The sequence below is a fragment of the Solanum stenotomum genome, chromosome 7 (genome assembly GCF_019186545.1).
Source record: "Solanum stenotomum isolate F172 chromosome 7, ASM1918654v1, whole genome shotgun sequence".
Classification (NCBI taxonomy): Eukaryota; Viridiplantae; Streptophyta; class Magnoliopsida; order Solanales; family Solanaceae; genus Solanum; species Solanum stenotomum.
Window position 1 is genome coordinate 18,207,625 of NC_064288.1, and position 20,753 is coordinate 18,228,377.

The following is a 20,753-nucleotide window of genomic DNA, read 5'->3' on the forward strand; positions in this document are numbered from 1 at the left end:
TTATGAGTTTTTTGTTTTTTCTTTGTTGGGGTTAGTCACATGGGCGATGTTAAGGTACTTTACTCTTTTACATATTCATTATCGATATCTATTTGCATGAATTTTCTATTTTTAAAATTAAGTCTTCGGTCTATTAATGTGAATTAATTTGTATAATCTTTAAATGAAAGTGAAATTAATGAAGTTTGAAATGAAAATTAGTACTTGCTCAATTTAAATTTGTGTATCTATATTTTTTTTTTTAAGTTTGTTTTTAAAAGAATGTGTCAAGTTAGGTTTTGAGTCTAACTCATACTCTTAAAGCTAGAACAAAGAAAGGATGATTTCTCAAATCTTGTAAGAATTATCAACCACATCCCCCTCCACACCTAAATCTGGACATTCTTTATTCGGAATTTGAGTTATCACCCCCTCTTCATCTTGACATTCATTGTCCGGATTTCATTTATCACCCCCACCCCATGTCCAGATCCAAATATTTTCATTTGGGATTTCATTGTCCAGTCTAGAACGTGATTTCCACCCCACAACTATTCTTAATCTGGGCTCCCACATCGGTTTTGGATCTGACCATGTCAAATTAGGTCATGAGCCTAACCCACACTTCAAAAGACATTTCAAAGAGAGGAACATTGTATAAGTCTTATAAAGAAATAAATATTTCATTTATTTAGTTACGTGGGATATTCAATTCCTTCATCAAGATGTTTTTTTCGACAGCTCTTTAGTTTCAACTTTTTGTGTAACATATTTATGATCACAAAATTAAAGGACATTTTTACACATTCAACCTATCTTTAGTTTCTGACCATAGGATTAAAAATCATTCTTTAATTTATTAAACTTTATGTCAATAAAAAATCAAACAAACAAATTAAAATAAAGTCATTAATAATTAAGAGATTCTGAAAATGACATCCTCAAAATTACCGAAACACTAAATGATCTTTAATTCATTAAAGATAAAAACTTTGACTTTTTTAAGTCAAAAAGTGTATGTTGAGAAAGAGTTGTAATAAAATTTAATTATTTAGATCAATTATTCTGACCACTATTAATATTTATTGGGTATATTAATGAAGGAAAAGGTGGCAAAGCTGAGGCAATTGAACCACATCAAGGGAGATGTTAGCAAGCTACAATTTCTTGATAAACAGTTTGGATATCTTATCTTTTTCTCACTCCTTCATTTTTTGGATCAATTTATTGTCTCTCTGTTATTATATTTTGTTCAATGTGATGAAATGTATGCGTCCATCAGTATTCACAGGACCAGGTCCCCGACAGAATAAAGTGCAGAAAATAAATAGCACAAAGTAAACAGGCACAAGATTTTTACGTGAAAACCTCCTTGCTCAAGGGAGTAACCACGACCTGTCTCACAGGACTTTTCAAACTATTTTTACTAATCTTTTCAAGTAAAAGTAAAACACAGTTTACAACATGAGATTAACCGGATAATCTCTACACTAAGTAATACAACCTATTACTTAAACGAGCCTAAGAAATGCATCAATTGCCCACTATACTAACCCTCACTGATTAATATAGACTTTTGACCGTAAGACACAAAGTTACCCCTAACTATGTTTCGTGCAAGACTCAAACAAAGTTTTGAAACGTTTCTAACAAGAGTGAAATGAATCCTACAAGTTAAGCTCAATACAAACGATCAAGAACAGCAGCAGGTACGGAAAGCACTTCTTCTGTTGATCAGATCCTTATTGTATGTGTTCTTGTGCTTGAATTATTCCTTGAAGATGGCCTTCTCTTTTTAAGCTTGTGAGTTTTTGTTTGCCAAATCTAGAGTTTGTGTTTTTTTAGAAGAGACTATATAAAATCAACACACACTTGTTGACACAACCCTATTGGTTGAAGGCCTGCTGTTTAGAAAATATGTGCACCTACCACATCAAAGGTGGTAGATTTTCTGACAACTGTCTTGTCACCTTTTCATGTAAGCAATCTTGCAGGGACTAGGACCCTTGCAATGTTCTTTGTGAGTTCTTGAAAGGCTTGCTGGCTGACTTCCTCCTTTGAATGAATGTATTTAATATGGTGTTTGTCATGTTGAAAATATCAACCATAAAGAGTTATTACCCGTTGGACAAACACCTTTGGCCATTCTGATTGGTTTAGTACGTTGGTGCCTCACCAACCACTGACAGGACAACTTTATAATTGTACCCCATTATGCATCTGATGGAGAGAACTCTGCCAGGGACCAGGTCCCTGCATTTGTGAGACACTGAAACAGACAATCTCGTCTGCTCTTCCTATTGGTGTAGTACACTGAACTTTTCACCTACCACCTGACATGACAGCTTTACAGTCGTACGCCATTTGAATCTGGACGAGAGCACTNTGTACCCCATTATGCATCTGATGGAGAGAACTCTGCCAGGGACCAGGTCCCTGCATTTGTGAGACACTGAAACAGACAATCTCGTCTGCTCTTCCTATTGGTGTAGTACACTGAACTTTTCACCTACCACCTGACATGACAGCTTTACAGTCGTACGCCATTTGAATCTGGACGAGAGCACTTTGATAGGGACCAGGTCCCTGTATTTGTGAGGATCATCAAAATACTTAGAATATAACATTTTCTCCCTTTTTGATGATTACACTCATATTCCTCACACTAAGTTTATTCATTCATTTCTCTGTCATCAGTCTCAATAACAAGGATCTAGTTCCTTATTAGATCTCTAAGTTTGTTAAATCATCAAAACTTAACATCATCTCCAAAATAACATTTCCCCCCCTTTTTGATGATAACAGACTTATTCACCAGTTCCCCCTATCAACAAGAACTCTTCAGGGAACTGGAGTTTCATCATCCCCGAAGTTTCTTAAATCATCAAAACATCAAAATAGTGTTTTCCCCCTTTTTTATGATGACAAACAATTTCTTCCCCCTATCGGCATGACTATGTCCTCTTTCAAAGTAGCTAACATCATTGATCTCATACCTTAACAATTTTCCACCTTTAGACATAATAAAAAAAGGCTAAGCAGTAAACCAAGTTGACAGAAATGCAGTTCAAGCAAATTCATGGCCACTTGGGCAACACTGAGCATGAGTAAGAATACATAAAGTAATAACACAAGTCAGTAAAAACAAGGCATTTTTGTCATTCATAAACAAAATATCAGCAATGAAAGCATTTCACATATTATTACGAATGAGAACCAAGACAATGCCCACTTAGTTCCGATAGAAAACGAGGAGGACTGACACGGTAGTTTAGGAAGAGAGGGAATGACTTAGGATCAAGGGATTGAAAGAATATAATTAGTAGAGCATATTCCTTAGCATGGTATTTTCAGAAGCCTCTTTTGAAGCTCACATTCTTTGCTGCCCAGCCTTTATGTTGAACCTTCAGGGCTGCCAATTTTTTTTTTAATTTTTCAACTTGGTCCCTCTGATAGTGCTATTTCAGAAGCTGAGACTTCAGGCAACCCATTTCAGTATCCATGTTAGCAATAGCAACTATCATAGCTGCCAACGCAAGCTTGAGTTTCTCATGACAGAAAGATTGATGAAATCAAACTTACTAAAGGCCTCCGAGATGAATAGATCAATAACTAAGGAACCATTTCATTTTTTTAAGGTCAGACACCCTCCTATTAAGATAACTTTGAGTTCTCAAAATATCAACCTCTTCCTTTTTGAACATCATCTTTTCCACCTTCTTCTTTTGCTTGTTGGACCTAGTCCCTCTTCACACATAAAAACATCTTCATCAGAAAATTTTCCAGTAAGAGCAAAGGGTTTAACCATTTGAAGTGTTTTTGAGAGAAGAGAAAAGAGGCTTTTAAAAATTTCTGGTTTTGGAAAGGGATTTGAAAAGAAATATAGAGTATAAAGAAAGTGAAATAGTGTATTATGTGGAAGAAAGTGCCATTTCGGTATTCAAAAGATGGGACAACGATCAGATACATGAATAACAGACATGTGGAAATTGCAACGGTTCACATGCATAATTCCAACTGCAATGTTAAGAGTGTTAACCTTCGAGAACGGACCGGCTCTCTCTCTGTAGTTTGGATGTGATTAACTAGATTTGTCCTGACCTCTCTTTTGCTTCAACCCTTTTTCCATGTGTGTATACCTACAAAAGGTATAAGACTGAACTTGCTAAAACATGCATAAAGGAAAAACAAGGATACCTACTCCATTTGCATAGTCATGAGAGAGTTGATTGTTTCAGGCAGGATCCATTCAAGAAGGTTTCAGCATTCCCAACATTAGTTTGATTATCTTAGATAGGTCTTCTAACAGCTTCAAGATGTTGCTTGATCCACAAGAGTTGAGCACATCAAGTTGCACTTGCCACATTCTCTACCTCAGTTGTTGAAAGAGCCACTAAATATTGCCTTTTAGTTCCCCATGAGTGAGTGATCATCCTATAACATAAGCCATGCATGAGGTACTCTTTCCATTAACTTGATACCCAGTATAATCAGCATCACATGTTCCTCCAAATAAAAAAGTCTCTCGATGGGCAGAATAGAACCAATTCCCTGTTTTCTTCAACTGTCTTCGGATTCTCTTACCAGCCCTCAAATGTAATTCCTTTGTACAAGAATGGGGTCTCTGAACCAGATTCATCAGTATCCAGCTTCAAGTTAGTGCCCATGAGAGTATGAATTGTCTAGGCACCCATAACATGAAACCTTTTCAGTAGCTTCTCTGAACTAGTACTAGGTCCATATCTTTGATAAGACATCAATTGCTCTGAACGTTGTTCTATCTGGTCCTTTCTTAGGGCTTTAGTAAAGATGCCAGCCACTTGATCTTCCATTTTGTAGAACTTCATTATGACATTACCCCTCTTTAACATTGTCTTGACTTCAAGTATGTTAAGCCATTTGAGTAGCTCATTAATGTACTTTTCTTGACACCAGAGGGTACCTTTATAGGTTTGTTTGATCTCTTTTGAAGCCATTGTTGAAGAGGAATTTGGACAACCTATCAGCTTGTTGGGGAACCGAGTGTCATACTTTGCTTCTTTCAAACTGAGCTTGATCAGCTTATTTATTCTCACCTTCAGAATTCACATTATCAGTTTGAAATGAACAATCTTTGTTCAGCAATGTCTAATGGACCGGATCCCTCATCAGGTTCATCATCTGCATCAGCTTCCTTGAGATTGCTGGATTCATGAAGAGGATGTTCTTCAGCAAGCTCACTATTTAGACTGTTTCTCTAAATATGAAGCAACCCTTCCATCTCATAATCTTCTTTCTTTTGACAACTTCTCAACTCTTCTAGACTCATCAAAAATCACATGACCACCCTTTTATACACCTGATAAACCTTGTTGGAGGAAGAGTATACCGCAACTATTCTTTCATCAATATTGAGATCAAACTTCTCTATTCATCACTTCAACCGAAAGTTCTTTGGAAGATTAAAAGGTTGTGTATTCCACCTGAAGGATAGTCTGATGTGCTTCTCTTTAACACCAGAGTCACAACCTTTGTAATCTGCAAATTTCATTTTGAAGTTTGTGCAGTAGAGAAGTATTCACAAAAGCACGCATCTTGTGTCATATCTCAGCATTCTCACCTTGAGCACTAAGGCAAGTGAGACTATCACTACGAGCAGTATTCAATTCAGCAATGAACATGTTCTTGCATCTCTTTTCTGTCAAGATCACCACCCGAGAGAGCAAGTTTGTGACAACACACTTTCTGATAAGATTACATTTTATTTCATTCATCACAGATTTGTGAAACACTTAAAGGACTGTACTTCAACCCATTGACATAGTACACAACTTCAAACGAGTGTTCCACAGACTTTCAAGTTCTGCCTACACCAAGAATGTACATTTTCTTGCCATTATCAAAAGAGACACCTCCACTTTGAAGTGCCTTAAGAGAGAGGAAGTTTTGTAGTATTCTCAGTCATGTGCTTTGAGCATCCACTATTCATAAACCAACATTGACTGGTTCTCCCTCCTCTCACTTGCATAGCAAATCACGTGTTAGCCTTGGGAACACATTTGAGACGAAGTTCCTAGTAAGCAGATAACGGAGTGAGAATAAATTTTTTTGTCCAGTAAGGCATACTTGCTTTCTTCAACTTGGGACCATAGGCAGGACCAGGTCCCTTCTTCAGTCTATTTCTCTGTTTGGAATATCTTGATGCACTTCCTTCATATTTTTTTCAAAACAGGACAATCTCTCTTAAGATGTCCATCTCAACAACAATGAACACACAGCAGATCGTCAGCATCAGAAACAGATTTGTGGTGAGAATTGTATGGGGGTTCTATATTCTTACAGCCTATCCCTCTTTTACTGTTGTTGCCTGACCAATTAGATTTGTAAGGATCTTAGAGAAATTAGTCCAATTGAGAGATTTTTCAAGTTCCTCTTTTACACGGACCATGTCCTTCTATAGCACAAGATTTCTCTCTAGAGCCAATTTCATCTTCATTTCAGCAGTGTGCAGCTTATTTTCAAGGTCCAGCTGCAAGTTGCTGGCCTCGTTCTTTCCTTTAAAAATAGTACTAGTCACCCCTTTTATCTATTCCTTCAGTTCTAAAATTTTCAGCTTCTAGAACAACCATTTGACTTTCAATATCATTTATTTGGGCAACTAAAGCAATTTTTCCATCTTGAGAGATGTCTAGGCTATTGTTCGCAAGATCCTTCTCAGTTGTCAACTCACTTATCAAATCAAGTAAAACAACAACTAGCTTTCTCAATTTACTAATAAAAAAGGTATTCAAGTAAATCAACATCTTTCTCATCTGAATTTTCCATGAAAGCATCATCTGAGTGTTCAAAATCATGTGAATCACTTGAGGAATTTTCCCATGCAGTCATATCCTTCTTCACCGCCTGGAAAAAAGGCTTTTCTTCTGCTTATCTTGGGACCGACCTGGTCCCCCTCTTTGTTTTTACCTTCTTCAGTCTTGACATATTGTTTGTGATCAGCCTTGTACATATGACAGTTTCCAATGGAGTGACTTGGATGATCACACTTGTGACACACTTCACTTGCGCTGGTAGACTTGCATAATTTTCTTTCTTCTGATCAACATCATTAGTCAGATCTGCCCTCATGTCTTCACCCTTGAGAATGATACCCTTCCATTTTCTTTGCATCTTATAAACTTGAAGATGCTCAAATAATGCACACAATGTCACTACTTCAGATTCCCTTGTCTCATTGCCAGTCACAAAATCATTTATCCAAGATTTGGGAAGAATTTCCAGTATCTTGGAGACTTGCTTGCACACAGGGACTGGTTCTTCAAGGAACATAAGCTCATCTGTAATGGTGGAGAATCTGGTGTGCATTTCATGAATGGGTTCACCTTCTTTCATGGTGAAATTTTCAAACTGAGTAGTAAAGAAATCTAGCTTAGATTTCCTTGTTTCCTCAGTGCCCTCATAAGTTGTTCTTAGAATATCCCAGATTTCTTTGGATGATTCGCTCGATGAGATCAGATCGAATTCGTTCATTCCAATGCCACACATCAGCAACTTCCTAGCTTTGTGATTTTTCTGTACTAGTCTTTTGTTGGAGTCATTGTATTGTTGTCGAGTTTTGATAATAACTCTTGTGATCTCTCCAACCTTAACCTTCATGGTTGCCACATAAGGACCTTCACATATCACGTCCCACACTTCAATGTCCTCATCAATGAGATAGTCTCTCATCTAAATCCTCTAGTGTCTATAGAACTCATCATAAAAATGATGAGGTCTTGTGGGAGAGTGACTTCTTTACACGCTCACTGGTGTCGACATTTCCTTCAGGATTCTCTTTCTTAGTGTTAACTAGATAGAGAGCCCAAGCTCTGATATGAATTGATGGAATGTACGCGTTTCACAAGATTAGGTCCGCCGACAGAATAAAGTGCAGAAAATAAATAGATCAAAGTAAACAGGCACAAGATTTTTACATGGAAACTTCCTTGCTCAATGGAGTAAAACCACGATCTGTCTCACAGGACTTTTCAAACTATTTTTTACTAATCTTCTCAAGCAAAAGTAAAACGCAGTTTACAACATGAGATTAACTTGCTAATCTCCACACTAAGTAATACAACCTATTACTTAAACGAGCCTAAGTAATGCATCCATTGCCCACTATACTAACCCTCACTAATTAATATAGACTTTTGACCGTAATACACAAAATTACCCCTGATTATGTTCTTACAAGACTCAAACAAAGTTTTGAAATGTTTCTAACAAGAGTGAAATGAATCATACAAGTTAAGCTCAATACAAACAATCAAGAACATGAGCAGGTACAGAAAGCACTTCTTCTGTTAATCAGGTCCTTGTTGTATGTGTTCTTGTGCTTAAATTCTTCCTTGAAGATGGCCTTCTCTTTTTAAACTTGTGAGTTTTTGTTTGCCAAATCTTGAGTTTGTGTTTTTGAGAATAGACTATATAAAATCAAAACAATCTCGTTGAGACAACCCTATTGGCTGAAGGCCTGCTATTTAGAAAAGTTGTGCACCTACCACATCAGAGGTGGCAGCTTTTCTGACAACTGTCTTGTCACCTTTTCATGTAAGCAATCTTTCAAGGACCAGGTCCCTTGCAATGTTTGTTGTGAGTTCTTGAAAGGCTTAATGGTTGACTTCCTCCTTTCAATGAATGAATTTAATATGGTGTTTGTCATGTTGAAAATATCAACCATAAAGAGTTATTACCCGTTCGACAAACACACTCATCCATTCTGATTGGTTCAGTACGTTGGCGCCTCCCCAACCACTGACAGGACAACTTTACAGTTGTACCCCATTTGCATCTGATGGAGAGAACTCTGTCAGGGACTAAGTCCCTGCATTTATGAGACACTGAAACAGACAATCTCGTCCGCTATTCCTATTGGTGCAGTACACTGCACTTTTCACCTACCACCTAACATGACAGTTTTACAGTTGTACCCCATTTGAATCTGGATGAGAACACTCTGCCAGTGACCAGGTCCCTGCATTTGTGAGGATTATCAAAATACCTAGAATATAACACAATGTAATTTACAAATATTGTAAATAAAAAAATATATGTATAAGGAGATTAACAAACAAGAATAATTGAATGAAGAGAGAATTAGGATCTTTATTTTGATAGGTATACTTTGAGTATTAGAAAAGATATTCTGTATAAATGAACAAAATATTCAGTCAAATAAAATTTTCTTCTAAAACGAAAATTTATAAATGAATAGGGGTTACAACTTATTATTTCTGATCGATTTTTACTTGAGAACTCTGAGCTTATAAGTAATTTGACATACTTATAAAAATATAGATAAGTTAATTTGAAGAGCTGATAAACTTATATAATAATACTCATATTATTGTTATGTCATAATATTATTATATAATTTATTACGCTAAATAAAGAGAAGAGATCAAAATGTCACACAAAGCATAATTAACAAAATATTTATTGTCTAGGAAAAAATATACACAAGTTACTTATTCTTTAGTAAAGTGTCCATTAGCTTAAAGAAATAAAACACACGCGCGCACGCACGAGGTAGCAAAGTTAGTGTAATTGAGGTAGAAAAGTTAGTGTAATTTCATAAGTAGGGTGTAGAAAGAGTAAGATGTACATAATCTTATTTTTGTATTTATGAGGTAGAAAAGTTGTTTTGAATTGAGTTTCGGTAAGCCATCTCCATTATCCATGCTTGAGATAGACAATATAAGAGAGCTCAAACAAGTAATATTATATAAGTTTTACACTATTTTGATTTATTGAAATGTACTTAGATACTACTACCTAGTACATCATAGTTGATTTCTTCTGTATTAAGCGAAATTTACTCTTACTAATGAATTAAACTTTTTCATGATGGCTTCTTTTGGATGTTTCAACCTATTGCTGGTGTCTTAATTTCTACAGGATTGAGGTGAGCACAACTTAATTTGATGCCTCATAAGTAGTTTGTTAATTAAGTTAGATATTAAAATAAAAATTAAGAATAATCTTGATAAATAAATGTTAACTAATCAGTGAAATTGATAAAATCATTTTAACTTGAAATTCTTTGATCTAGAATTTGGTGTTGCAAATCAAGAAGAGCACATTGGAATTACATATTTTAGATACTAATATAGGGTAATTTGATTTAGTATCACAAATGTTTCCTTTATGATTCTTCTTAATTATAACATTAAGGTTGAATACAACCTCACCATAAATATATTTCAATCGTCTAAATGTGATATACTCACTTATTAAAGTAGTTGTTAATATACTCCTCCTAACTACATGATTTTTTAGGGATTATGAACCAACAACCGAACAAAAGCCTTCGCTTCATCAACTCTCTTGGTGTGAACGGAACTTGCTATGATCTCTCCAAAAAGTCATGGCTAGAAAAGTTTGTTCTTTTACCAATTTTTTTCTTGATCATTGAAAAATAATGTAAAATTGCAAATTTAAAGAAAATGATTATTTTTCTTAGAAATAATTCATCAAATCAATTCCTATATATAATCAATAAGATTTTATTAATGATTAATAAATTTTAATTAGATGGAATTGGAGAAACAAGGAAAGATGAATACTCACTTTGTTGCACAAGAAAAAGCTCCTCAGCAATTTGATACTAATAATTGGGTTAATCCATACAGGTCACTATTTTTTCACATAATAATTTCTTACAAATAATTCTTCTTCTTTTTTTAATTTTAGTTTCATTATTTCGTTGTTATTTTTATAGTACAAGTATCCAGGAGAGCATATATCAAGATTCGATGAACAAAGGAAAAAGAGTAGCAAACAGTTCTAACAATTACACATATATCCCTTCATTTGCAAGTTCTCCACAGAGTGGGAACATACCATTCTTTCAAATTCATAATACATCCCCTTATATCCCATTGCAGCTATTACTTTTTATACATGCAGTAACTAGGATCTCCTAAAAAAATATGTCATTTTTTTTAAAAAAAATTGATGTTATTATTTTTTATTTGCACAATAGAGTCAACAACAAAACATGATAGGAGATGTTCAGCAAAACTCAACACAAACATTTGAAAAATCACTAGTACATTAATATTCTTGAAATATTATTCCTTGTTAACATTTCCTTGAAAAGATGAGAATTTTTGTATAAAATTATTTTTCTCTGCTTAATTGAACCAACAACAAAGCATGGTGGTAAATATCCATCATAATCTCACGCATACCATGGACAACCACAGGTACATTAATATTATTAAAATATCACTCCTTGTTAAATCCTAACCCTCCCCTACTATACTAATTAACTCATATATTTTTCCAAGTACAACAACTTTTTGTGAAAGTAGTGACAACACTAGGCCTGGCAGGGCGATCGGGTTCGCCCTCCCCGACCCATTACTAGCTCGAGACCCGTCTCGCCAGACCCGGTCCCGTATTGGCTACCGATTTTGGGGGATTTAGGGTAGGAGGATCGGTTAGGGGACAATTCACTACTTTGTCCCGGTCGACCCGGTCTGATCTGGTCCGCTTCCGGCCCGGGACTGTATTAGTTTCTTATTTATTTTTCAAATTGTAGCCATTGGGGACCGTTGAGGCAACGACTAGTGGTCCCCTCCAACGGCTATAATAGATTTTTGAAGCTTTTTCACTTCCCCAACACCTCCTACCACCTCCTACTTTTAATATTTTAATTTAAACCCTAAAATTATAATAACTACACTTTAGTCCATTTTAATATTATAAATACCCCTTATCCTTCATTATTTCTTACAAAATCATCTACTCTCTCATCTATATTATGTATCCTATCATTCTTAAATCCTAATTATTGATTCCATTTAGTTATCAATTATAAATTCTCATATTATATTATAATATATATATATATATATATATATATATATTTCAATTCTATATTTTCAATTTATATCATAATATTTATATTGCTATAAGAATTGAAGTTGTAAATTACAACTTACAACAAACTACAAGCTTCAAGAATTGGTTATAACGTCTGCTATTAACACAGATGTTTGGTACATTCGTTTCAGTTTTTATTTGTTTATTTAATTTTTTGCAATTAGTTTTTGTTTTATTATTATTTTTATATTACACTTCACATTTTATTAAATATGAGTTCTAACAAAAAAAAAATACTGGTAAGGAGAAAGTAACAACCGTATTTCTAATCTATTTAATTTTTCTAAAAAAGATAGTAACGAAAAAAAATAAAACTAAATGTAGTGGTTCTTCTTCTAAATCAATGCCTAGAGTTAGATTTAATACAAATGATAGATTTAATACAAATGATTCTACTTATGTTGATGATACTTCTTTCACTCCTCATTTTAATATTGATACAAATGTTGAACTTGAACATGAATATTTAGAACGACGTTATGGTAATACTAATAATGATTGTGNTGTGACAATTTATGACTTTAGATAAGGAAAACTCTATTGCTATTGTAATAAGTGTAAGCAACACTTTATACATAGACAAGGTGGAGGTCAAGGTGGGACGGGAGGGGGGGGGGGTTGCTTAAATAGACATTTGTTATCTTGTATGCCGATTGAATATAAGGCAGCCAAAACTCTAGCCGATTAAAAAAGGAATTCAAGTTAATGATGTTGATATTAATGTTAATCAATCGGTAGGGGATTCTAATATGGTTCAAGGAACATTGGATCCTTCTAACCCTAGTGGTCCACTTACACAACGTAAATATAAGAAAGAAAGGGATTGCGAAAATTTAGCTAAAATGGTTTTTGTTTGTGGCATGCCTTATGGTTTTCCTTCATATTCCGATTTTATTGAATATATTTAACAAACTTATAATCCTTCTTTTAGTGGTGTTTCATGAAATACTGTTAAATCTACTATTTTTTATATCAAGGTAAACATTGTCAATATCTTCGTTTATTTAGCATATTAGATTGTAGAGTGTCTATAACTTCCGACATGATTCGTAGTGTCAATGGCCATGATTATTTAACTATTACCGCGCATTAGATTGATCATAACTGAATATGCAAAAAAGAATCTTAACTTATAAAGAATGTGTAGAGAAAAAAACTAGTGCATATATAGCTTCAACTGTTTTAGGTGTTTTAAATTTTTATATGTTTTTAGATAAAGTAATGATGGTCGCATTAGATAATGCATCTGATAATACAAATGTTGTTAGTATGTTAAAAACTAGATTATGTCCAATTAATACTAATGGTTTTCATATTAGATGTGTTGCACATGTCTTAAATTTAGTTATACAAGATGGTACTGCATTATTTGATTGTGGTTGTATGAAAATTGAATATGCTGTTTTATGGATTTTGTATGCTCATAGACCTACTAGAATTAGGAAATTTAACGAGCGTTGTGTACTATCAGAGGCATTTCCCCATACAACAAATGCCTTATTCACCACCTGATCAGCACTTGCCTTTCGCCTAGCATGTTAAGGGACCTGGTCCTTACGCTTTTCTTTGTCTCCTTTGGTGTAGTCTTTGTATTCTTGCTTAGGACAATCTCTCACGAAATGTTCTGGCTTTCCGGATTTGTGACAAAGATCATTGGCATTTGCTGACCTGCTGGAGTTTTCTTTCATTGAAACCCTCTATGCTTTTTGACTAGTTTTTTAAACCTTCTAGTCAAATAAGTCATCTCCTCATCATCTTAGGACATGTCACTTGAATATGCTTTCAGCGCCCCATATTTTTCTTTATCTACCTTTCTTTTGGACAGATCTTGTAATTTGTTTAGCTCATAAGTCCGCAGGTTCTGATCAACTCATCTGTTGTAAGGGTTTTCATATCCTTGGCCTCAGTGATGGTATTCACTTTGCTTTCTCAGGACTTGGGAAGAAATCGAAGAATTTTTCGAACTTGCTTGCTTGGATGAATGGGTTCACATAGACATCGAAGTTTGTTAGTAATGGAGGTGAATCTGGAGTGCATCTCATGAATAGTTTCACCTTCCTTCATACTGAAATTTTCATACTGAGTTGTTAACATGTCCACCTTTGACTCTTTAACTTCAGTAGTCCCTTCATGGGTTGTTTTCAGGCAGTCCCATATTTCCTTGGTTATCTCACAAGCTGAGATCTTGTTGTATTCATCTGCACCTATTCCACAGACCAACAACTTCTTTGCTTTATAATTTTTTTTGATCTTTTTCCTGTCTGCTTCATCATACTCTTTCCTGGACTTGGGAACTACCCGATTCAGATCACCTTCTTTCATATCCTTTGTAGGAACACAATGGCTATCAAGCACAACATCCCATAGTTCACTATCTTCTGCCATGATATAATCATGCATTCTGGTCTTCTATTATCCATAATACTGACCATTAAAGCGAGCAGGACAAGTGGTAGATTGGTCTTCTTCTAAGCTTGGTAGATCCTACATCTTTGCAGGATCCTTTCTTGATGTTATCAAGTAGAAAGATCTGCTCTGATACCAATTGTTGGAATGTATGCGTCCACCAGTGTGCTATAGTACCAGGTCAATTGTATGGTAAAAATGCAGTAAGAGATAAAAACTCGACAATGGGAACAAAGAGTTTTACGTGAAAGCCTCCTTGCCCAAGGGAGTAAAACTACTACCTATCACACAGGATTTTCAACTACTTTCACTAATCATAAGCAAAAGTAAAAAAAAATTCCAAATGCAACAATGAGACTAAACTATTAATCTCACACTAACTAATACCTCTATTACTTACTGAGACAAAACAATGCATCCATTGCCCACTATATCAACTACTTATAATTAATATAGACTTTAATACATAAGACACACAATTAAATCTAACCGTGTTCTTACAATTAATACACACAAAGGTTTTGAAACGTTTCTTTATGAATGTGAAACAAATCCTACAATTTTACCACAACAAGCATTCAAAAATACCGGCACTTCAAGATTGCTTTTCTATAGTCTATCACGTCTCTTACCGTGTGTGTTCTTTGATGCTTGAGTTCTTGAAAAGACTCACTCGCTCTTTTGAATGAATTATATTGTTGTTTTTTTTTGTTGAATACTATATCAATCACCAACAAGAGTTATTGACCACTGAAAAAACAACCTCACCCATTTCTATTAGTGAAGTACGCTGACCTTCTCACCAACCACCTCACAAGAGAGCTTTAGAGTTGTACATCATTTTGAACCTGGACGAGAGCATTCTACCAGGGACCGAGTCCCTGCATTTGTGAGGATTATCAAAACACTTGGAATACAACAGTTTCTCCCGTGACTGTCACATACTTGGATCGTGGTGAGCTCATGGAGTTTGGAGACTTGTTGTTTCCCTTCTTTTGGACTGACTTGTATTTTGTATTTTGATTAGTCATTCTCTTGTATATATAGTCTTTCTGTACTTAGTATCTCCTGTACTGGTGACACTAGCTCCGGGGATTGGTTATGTTGTATAGTTTGTCTTTCTTTGTCACCTTTGGACCTCTTTTGTATATTTTGTATCGTATGTATAGTTCTATACTAGGCCCTATTATGTATTCTTATTCCTCTTTTCGCTTGTTTCTTATTATCATAATTATTATTAAATTGTTATCTTCCATAAATTTAATTTTGGATTTTGGCTTACCTGCTCGGAGGTTGTGGTAGGCGTCATCACGATCCGATTTCGGATTGTGACATAATTGGAGGATCATATGGTAGGAGAAGTAAAATCATGATAAAAGACTCCTAATAATTTGAAGGATTAGCCAAAAGGTGGGGTTCCTTTCACTAATAACCACTTAAAAGTAATCAGCAGAAGGTATTGATCATGTGCTTGCACCGACACCACAAATGCATTATGTGGTTGGATCAATCCATGATTAAGTATTTACGAAATATGCTTGTTCTTTTATCACATATAATAATATATAATATTTTTCACGAAATCTACTTGTTCTTTTATCGAATATAATATTTTCCACGAAATCTACTTGTTTTTTTAATCATATATAACATTTTCCACGAAACCTACATGTTCTTTTATTAAATATATTTTCTTCATTTTATTTTATATGACACCGTTTGACTTGATATGATGTTTACGAAAAAAAAAATTGAAACTTGTGATCTAAAACAATTCTTAGATATTGATGTGGTTGTAAATCAAGGATAAGAAAGAGAAATTCTAAAAATATATTATTTCTAATTATAATAAGATGATATTTTTTTTGGGATAAAATAAATAAGCAAGGGTCTCACATAATACGGAACAAAGGAAGTAATATTTTTCACGAAATCTACTTGTTTTTTAAAAAAAACATTTTATAATTTTTTTCTGTTCTTAAACGCGTTTCATGGTTTTATCAATAATGTCATTGAGGGGAAATAACAAATATCTTATCTTCATTTTTTTTGAGATTTACATTAATTATCTGCCTTATTATTATTATTATTATTATTATTTTAATTATCTGACTTATCATACGAAAAATGGTGACTTTAAAACTCTTATAACTTCCAGTAGTATTCTTCAAGTAATACGAGTAAATATAAACTTTGATTTAAAAAACCAAATAAATCAATATATGTAACAGTGAAAACCGATAAAATTGACTATCACAGTATGTTTTTTTATTTTTCATACTCAATATGTAATAAGAAAATGTTTTTTTAAAGAATCCGTTCATCAAATACTAAGATATGCTCGCTCCGTTTTAAAAAGTAGATTATTATTTTTTAAACGGAAAGTCTTTTAATTTGCATGGAAGCCATAGTACGTAAAAGAAACTTTACGTAAAGTATTTTTTTTTTTTACATATTTGTTTCTGTTCCGTATATAAATATATTATTCTTGTTTTAATTGCCAAAAAAAAAGTTTATATAAATTGAGATAAAAGAAGTAACAAAAATTTAGCGTTCGGCCAAAAACAAACACATGTACATTTGGGTGAGGTTGGAATGGATTTTGGTGATGGGAAGGTGATTATGAGGGTGGGAAGAGACGATATCACTTGTTTTTCTTATTTCATTAAATGAAGCATTTTTCCTTATTTTCAAAAGGCTTGTTTTTTTTTTTTTTATAGAAAATAATTTTTTATTTTTTTATTAAAACAATTATTTGCAACAAATTTTAAAGTGATAGAAAATAAACTATGAGATATTGATCTTGAAGAATTTGAGATTTTTTTATAGAAAGATAGTATTTGATGTCTTATGAGATATTTGAGATGCCTCTTTAAGAAATATATTATACTTTACAAAGGCATAACTAGGCTTTTATTGCCTTTAAGGTGGAGTAGGCTCTAGCAATCCTAACTGAAATTGAACTTGACTTGTAGAGTCCTCCAAAGTTTCAATGTCTACAAATATCCCCTACTTCAGGCTTGTCGGAGTGTATAATTGATTAAACTCAAAGACGAGACTTGAAGTATCCATAACAATGGAGCTTCCACATTTGTGGTTTCGTGGTTGCAGATTTGCATATTTGATGTTTGAAAGAAGATAGATAAAGGGCAGCTTTTGTCTCATGGGCATGCCAATTTGTTTGCAACAAATTTTAAAGTGATAGAAATAAAGTGCAATTACAAATAAAATATGAAGAAACATAATTATATTGATAAACATTATAGGTAGGAAATATGTTCCTCCCTTGATTCTTCTCTCTTAAGATTGTCGATAGTCACATTTCTCTAATTAGGATCATTTGTACTTAATCTCCATGAAAAAATTTGTGCATCTTCTTGAAGTATTTGATTATCACAAAACCTTCGGCATATCTTGGCCTCTTTATGAATATACCAAGAATTATGGGACATTCGGATTTTGATCTTTATAAATACAAAGAATTTATATGATATTCTTTAGATGACATTTCAAGGGAATATAATACTTTTTATACACTCATGAACTAGGGTTTAGATTATCGTATCCTGTAAGAAACCTAACTAAAATTGAGCACATCCTGTAGAGCCTCAATTAAAATTGAAAACATCTGATAAAGTTTCATAAATTTTGCTATCTACGCAAACACAAGAAAATAAGAATGTGTTTTCCTCAATGATAGTTTCAACTAGACTATCCATCAAATGCTTGTATCCTTTTCCACTGGTTGAATGTTACATTGTACTGCTATTGTGTTCGTTTGAATTAACTTATTTTTTGGTGTTTTGACTTTTGCTAAAAAAAAATTAATTTGAAGGTGTTTGAAAAGGTTAAAAGATGCTTTTAAGCACTTGTTTAATTTTAGGCTAACAATATTTTAAAAAAAGTAGGATAGTATCTAGGGGTGTCAATGGTACGATTTGGTCGGTTATTTTTAAAATATTATACATTCCAATTTTTGGTTATTTTATAATATATAACAAAAATTAGATTTTTTAAAACCATCACAATTATAATATATGACCTGTTTACTTGGAGTAATGAGTTCTCCCAAGAACCTAAGCTCATTTGTAATGGCGTTGAACATAGTTTGAATTTCCTAGATGGATTCACCTTCTCTCATCGTGAAGTTTTCATATTGGGTAGTAAACATGTCCACCATTAATTCCTTCACTTGCTCAGTCCCTTCATGAGCCGTTTTGAGACAATCCCACCTTAGTAGATTCACAAGCTGAGATTCTGTAGTACTCTTTAGCTCCTATCCCACCCACTAATAACTTCTTAGCTATGTAGTTCTTTACGATCTTCTTTCTATCAGCCTCATTGTATTGTTGCGGAGTTTTGGGAACAACTCTGGTGGCCTCTATCAACTATAATGTCCCAAAGCTCATTGTCATCAGCCATCAAATAATCGTGCATGTGAGTTTTCTATCAACTATAGAATTGACCATTAAATCGAGGTAGTCTGGTTGATTACTGTATCTCTTTCAAGTTTAGTGAAGCAGCCATTTTTAAACAAGATTCTCTCTTGGTGTTAACTAGATCAAGAGCCAACTATAATACGAATTGAAAGAATGTATGCGTTTACTAACAATCAATGGACCAGGTCCTTTGACAAAATAACAATGTAGAAAATAAATAACTTAAAGTAAATCAAACACATGAGATTCTACATGGAAACTTCCTTCCTCAAGGGAGGAGAAAATCACGACCTGTCTCGCAGGATTTCAACCCAACTCCATTTCACTCAAACAGAGCAAAACTTCATATTACAAACTCTTGTAACCTAGGAATTACACTCGTAATCCATTTTTCCTTATTGTAACAACACTATTACTCTAAGCAATAACTATATTACCCATTAAAACAACCTAGCTCTAGTTAATCTAGACTTCAAGAATCCAACAAGGCTAACTTTAGCCACCAATTCAAATCTCAAAGATAAGAGAAGAAACAAGAGGCAACTCTACTGCAACCATACATCAACTAACTGTAGTTGACACTCCTAGGAAACTCTACCCAAGAGAACATCAAATCAATGATGAAATAAGGCTTGACTAAAATATAGATGATTTGACTAACTAACTCTAGTTAATTCGACTCAGCCTAAAGACATAGACAAGCAATTGATCTACTATCATTTATAACTTAGGAGTAGATTTACAATATATGAACACAAGACACAAAGCTCAAAATGCAACAAAAGACGTTACACCATTCCATCAGGTCTCTCATTGAGTATGAACAATTTTCTTCCTTGAAGATGGTTTTTGCTTTGTGATTGAACGTTTTGAATGCAAAACCTTTTTTTATGTCATTCTAGAAGAGACTAATATAAGATGGACACAAACCCTTGGAGCAAAGCCATTGACTATGCGCATACTACTCTAAAAAGACGTGCACCAACCACAACAGGCTTGACATATATAGTTGCAGCTTTTAGACAACAATCTTTTCATGTACGGACACTTTAGTGTCTCTTGGGATCTTATCCATTGTTAGATTTTCGAAGTTGGTTAAATCATCAAAACTCCAAATCAGCTCCAAAATAACACTTGAGTATTATAAAGATCAAGATTTCGAATATTCCATAAACTCTGGGATATTTATAAATGTTGGAACATACGTGTCCACTAACAGTCAATGGACCGGGTCCCTTGACACAGTAAGAAAAGTAATGTAAGCAAAAGAAGTAGTACGCGTCCATTATACGTCAACAGACCAGGTCCCTTGACTCAGCAAGAACACTAACTGAAATAAATGCTAAAAGTAAATGGCTGAAAGTAAAATCTGCACAAAGATTTTATGTGGAAACCCCCTTGCTCAAGGGCGGTGAAAATCATGACCTGTCCTCACAAGATTTCAACCCAAATTCCATTTCACTCAAACGGAGAAACAATTAAGATTACAAACTCTTGCAACCTAGGAATTTAACACTAAATCTCTTCCCCCTCAATGTAGCACATCTACTACAAAGAAAGCAACTAAACAATAACATTATTTCCCACTAAGGTACCTACCTCTTAGATAACTTAGACTTCAACTAAGCAACACACAGGTTGCCCACTAAACCACCACCCTCTTGACGATTTAGACTTTGACTAAGCAACAACAATGTTGCCCACTAAACCACCTAACTCTTAGATGATTTAGAATTCAACTAAGCAACAACAATGTTGCCCACTAAACCACTCAACCTAACTGATTTAGACTTTTTGTATGAACTGAAAAAGATCTAATTCCTTTATAGCTTAGGAATAGATTTACAATTTAAGCACATAAGACACAAAACTCAAAATACAACAAAGACGTTTCAGCACTTTATCAGGTCCCTTTGTTGAGCATGAGCAATGTTCTTTCTTGAAGATGGCCTTTTCTTTTTTAGCTTACGAATTTTCAGAAATTCACAACTTTGTTTGCCAAAACTTGGGTTTGTGTTT

General features: G+C 34.1%; 1 protein-coding gene across 1 annotated transcript in view; it reads left to right on the forward strand.

The window, feature by feature from the left end:
* LOC125869700 (agamous-like MADS-box protein AGL104) overlaps window positions 1–1,292 on the forward strand; it is a 224,144-nt gene extending 222,852 nt beyond the window's left edge. Inside the window, exon 4 of the mRNA XM_049550153.1 lies at window positions 1,083–1,292. Within this exon, the coding sequence (XP_049406110.1) occupies window positions 1,083–1,292 (210 nt within the window). The remainder of the gene's footprint in view (window positions 1–1,082) is intronic.
* Window positions 1,293–20,753: the final 19,461 nt, after the last annotated feature.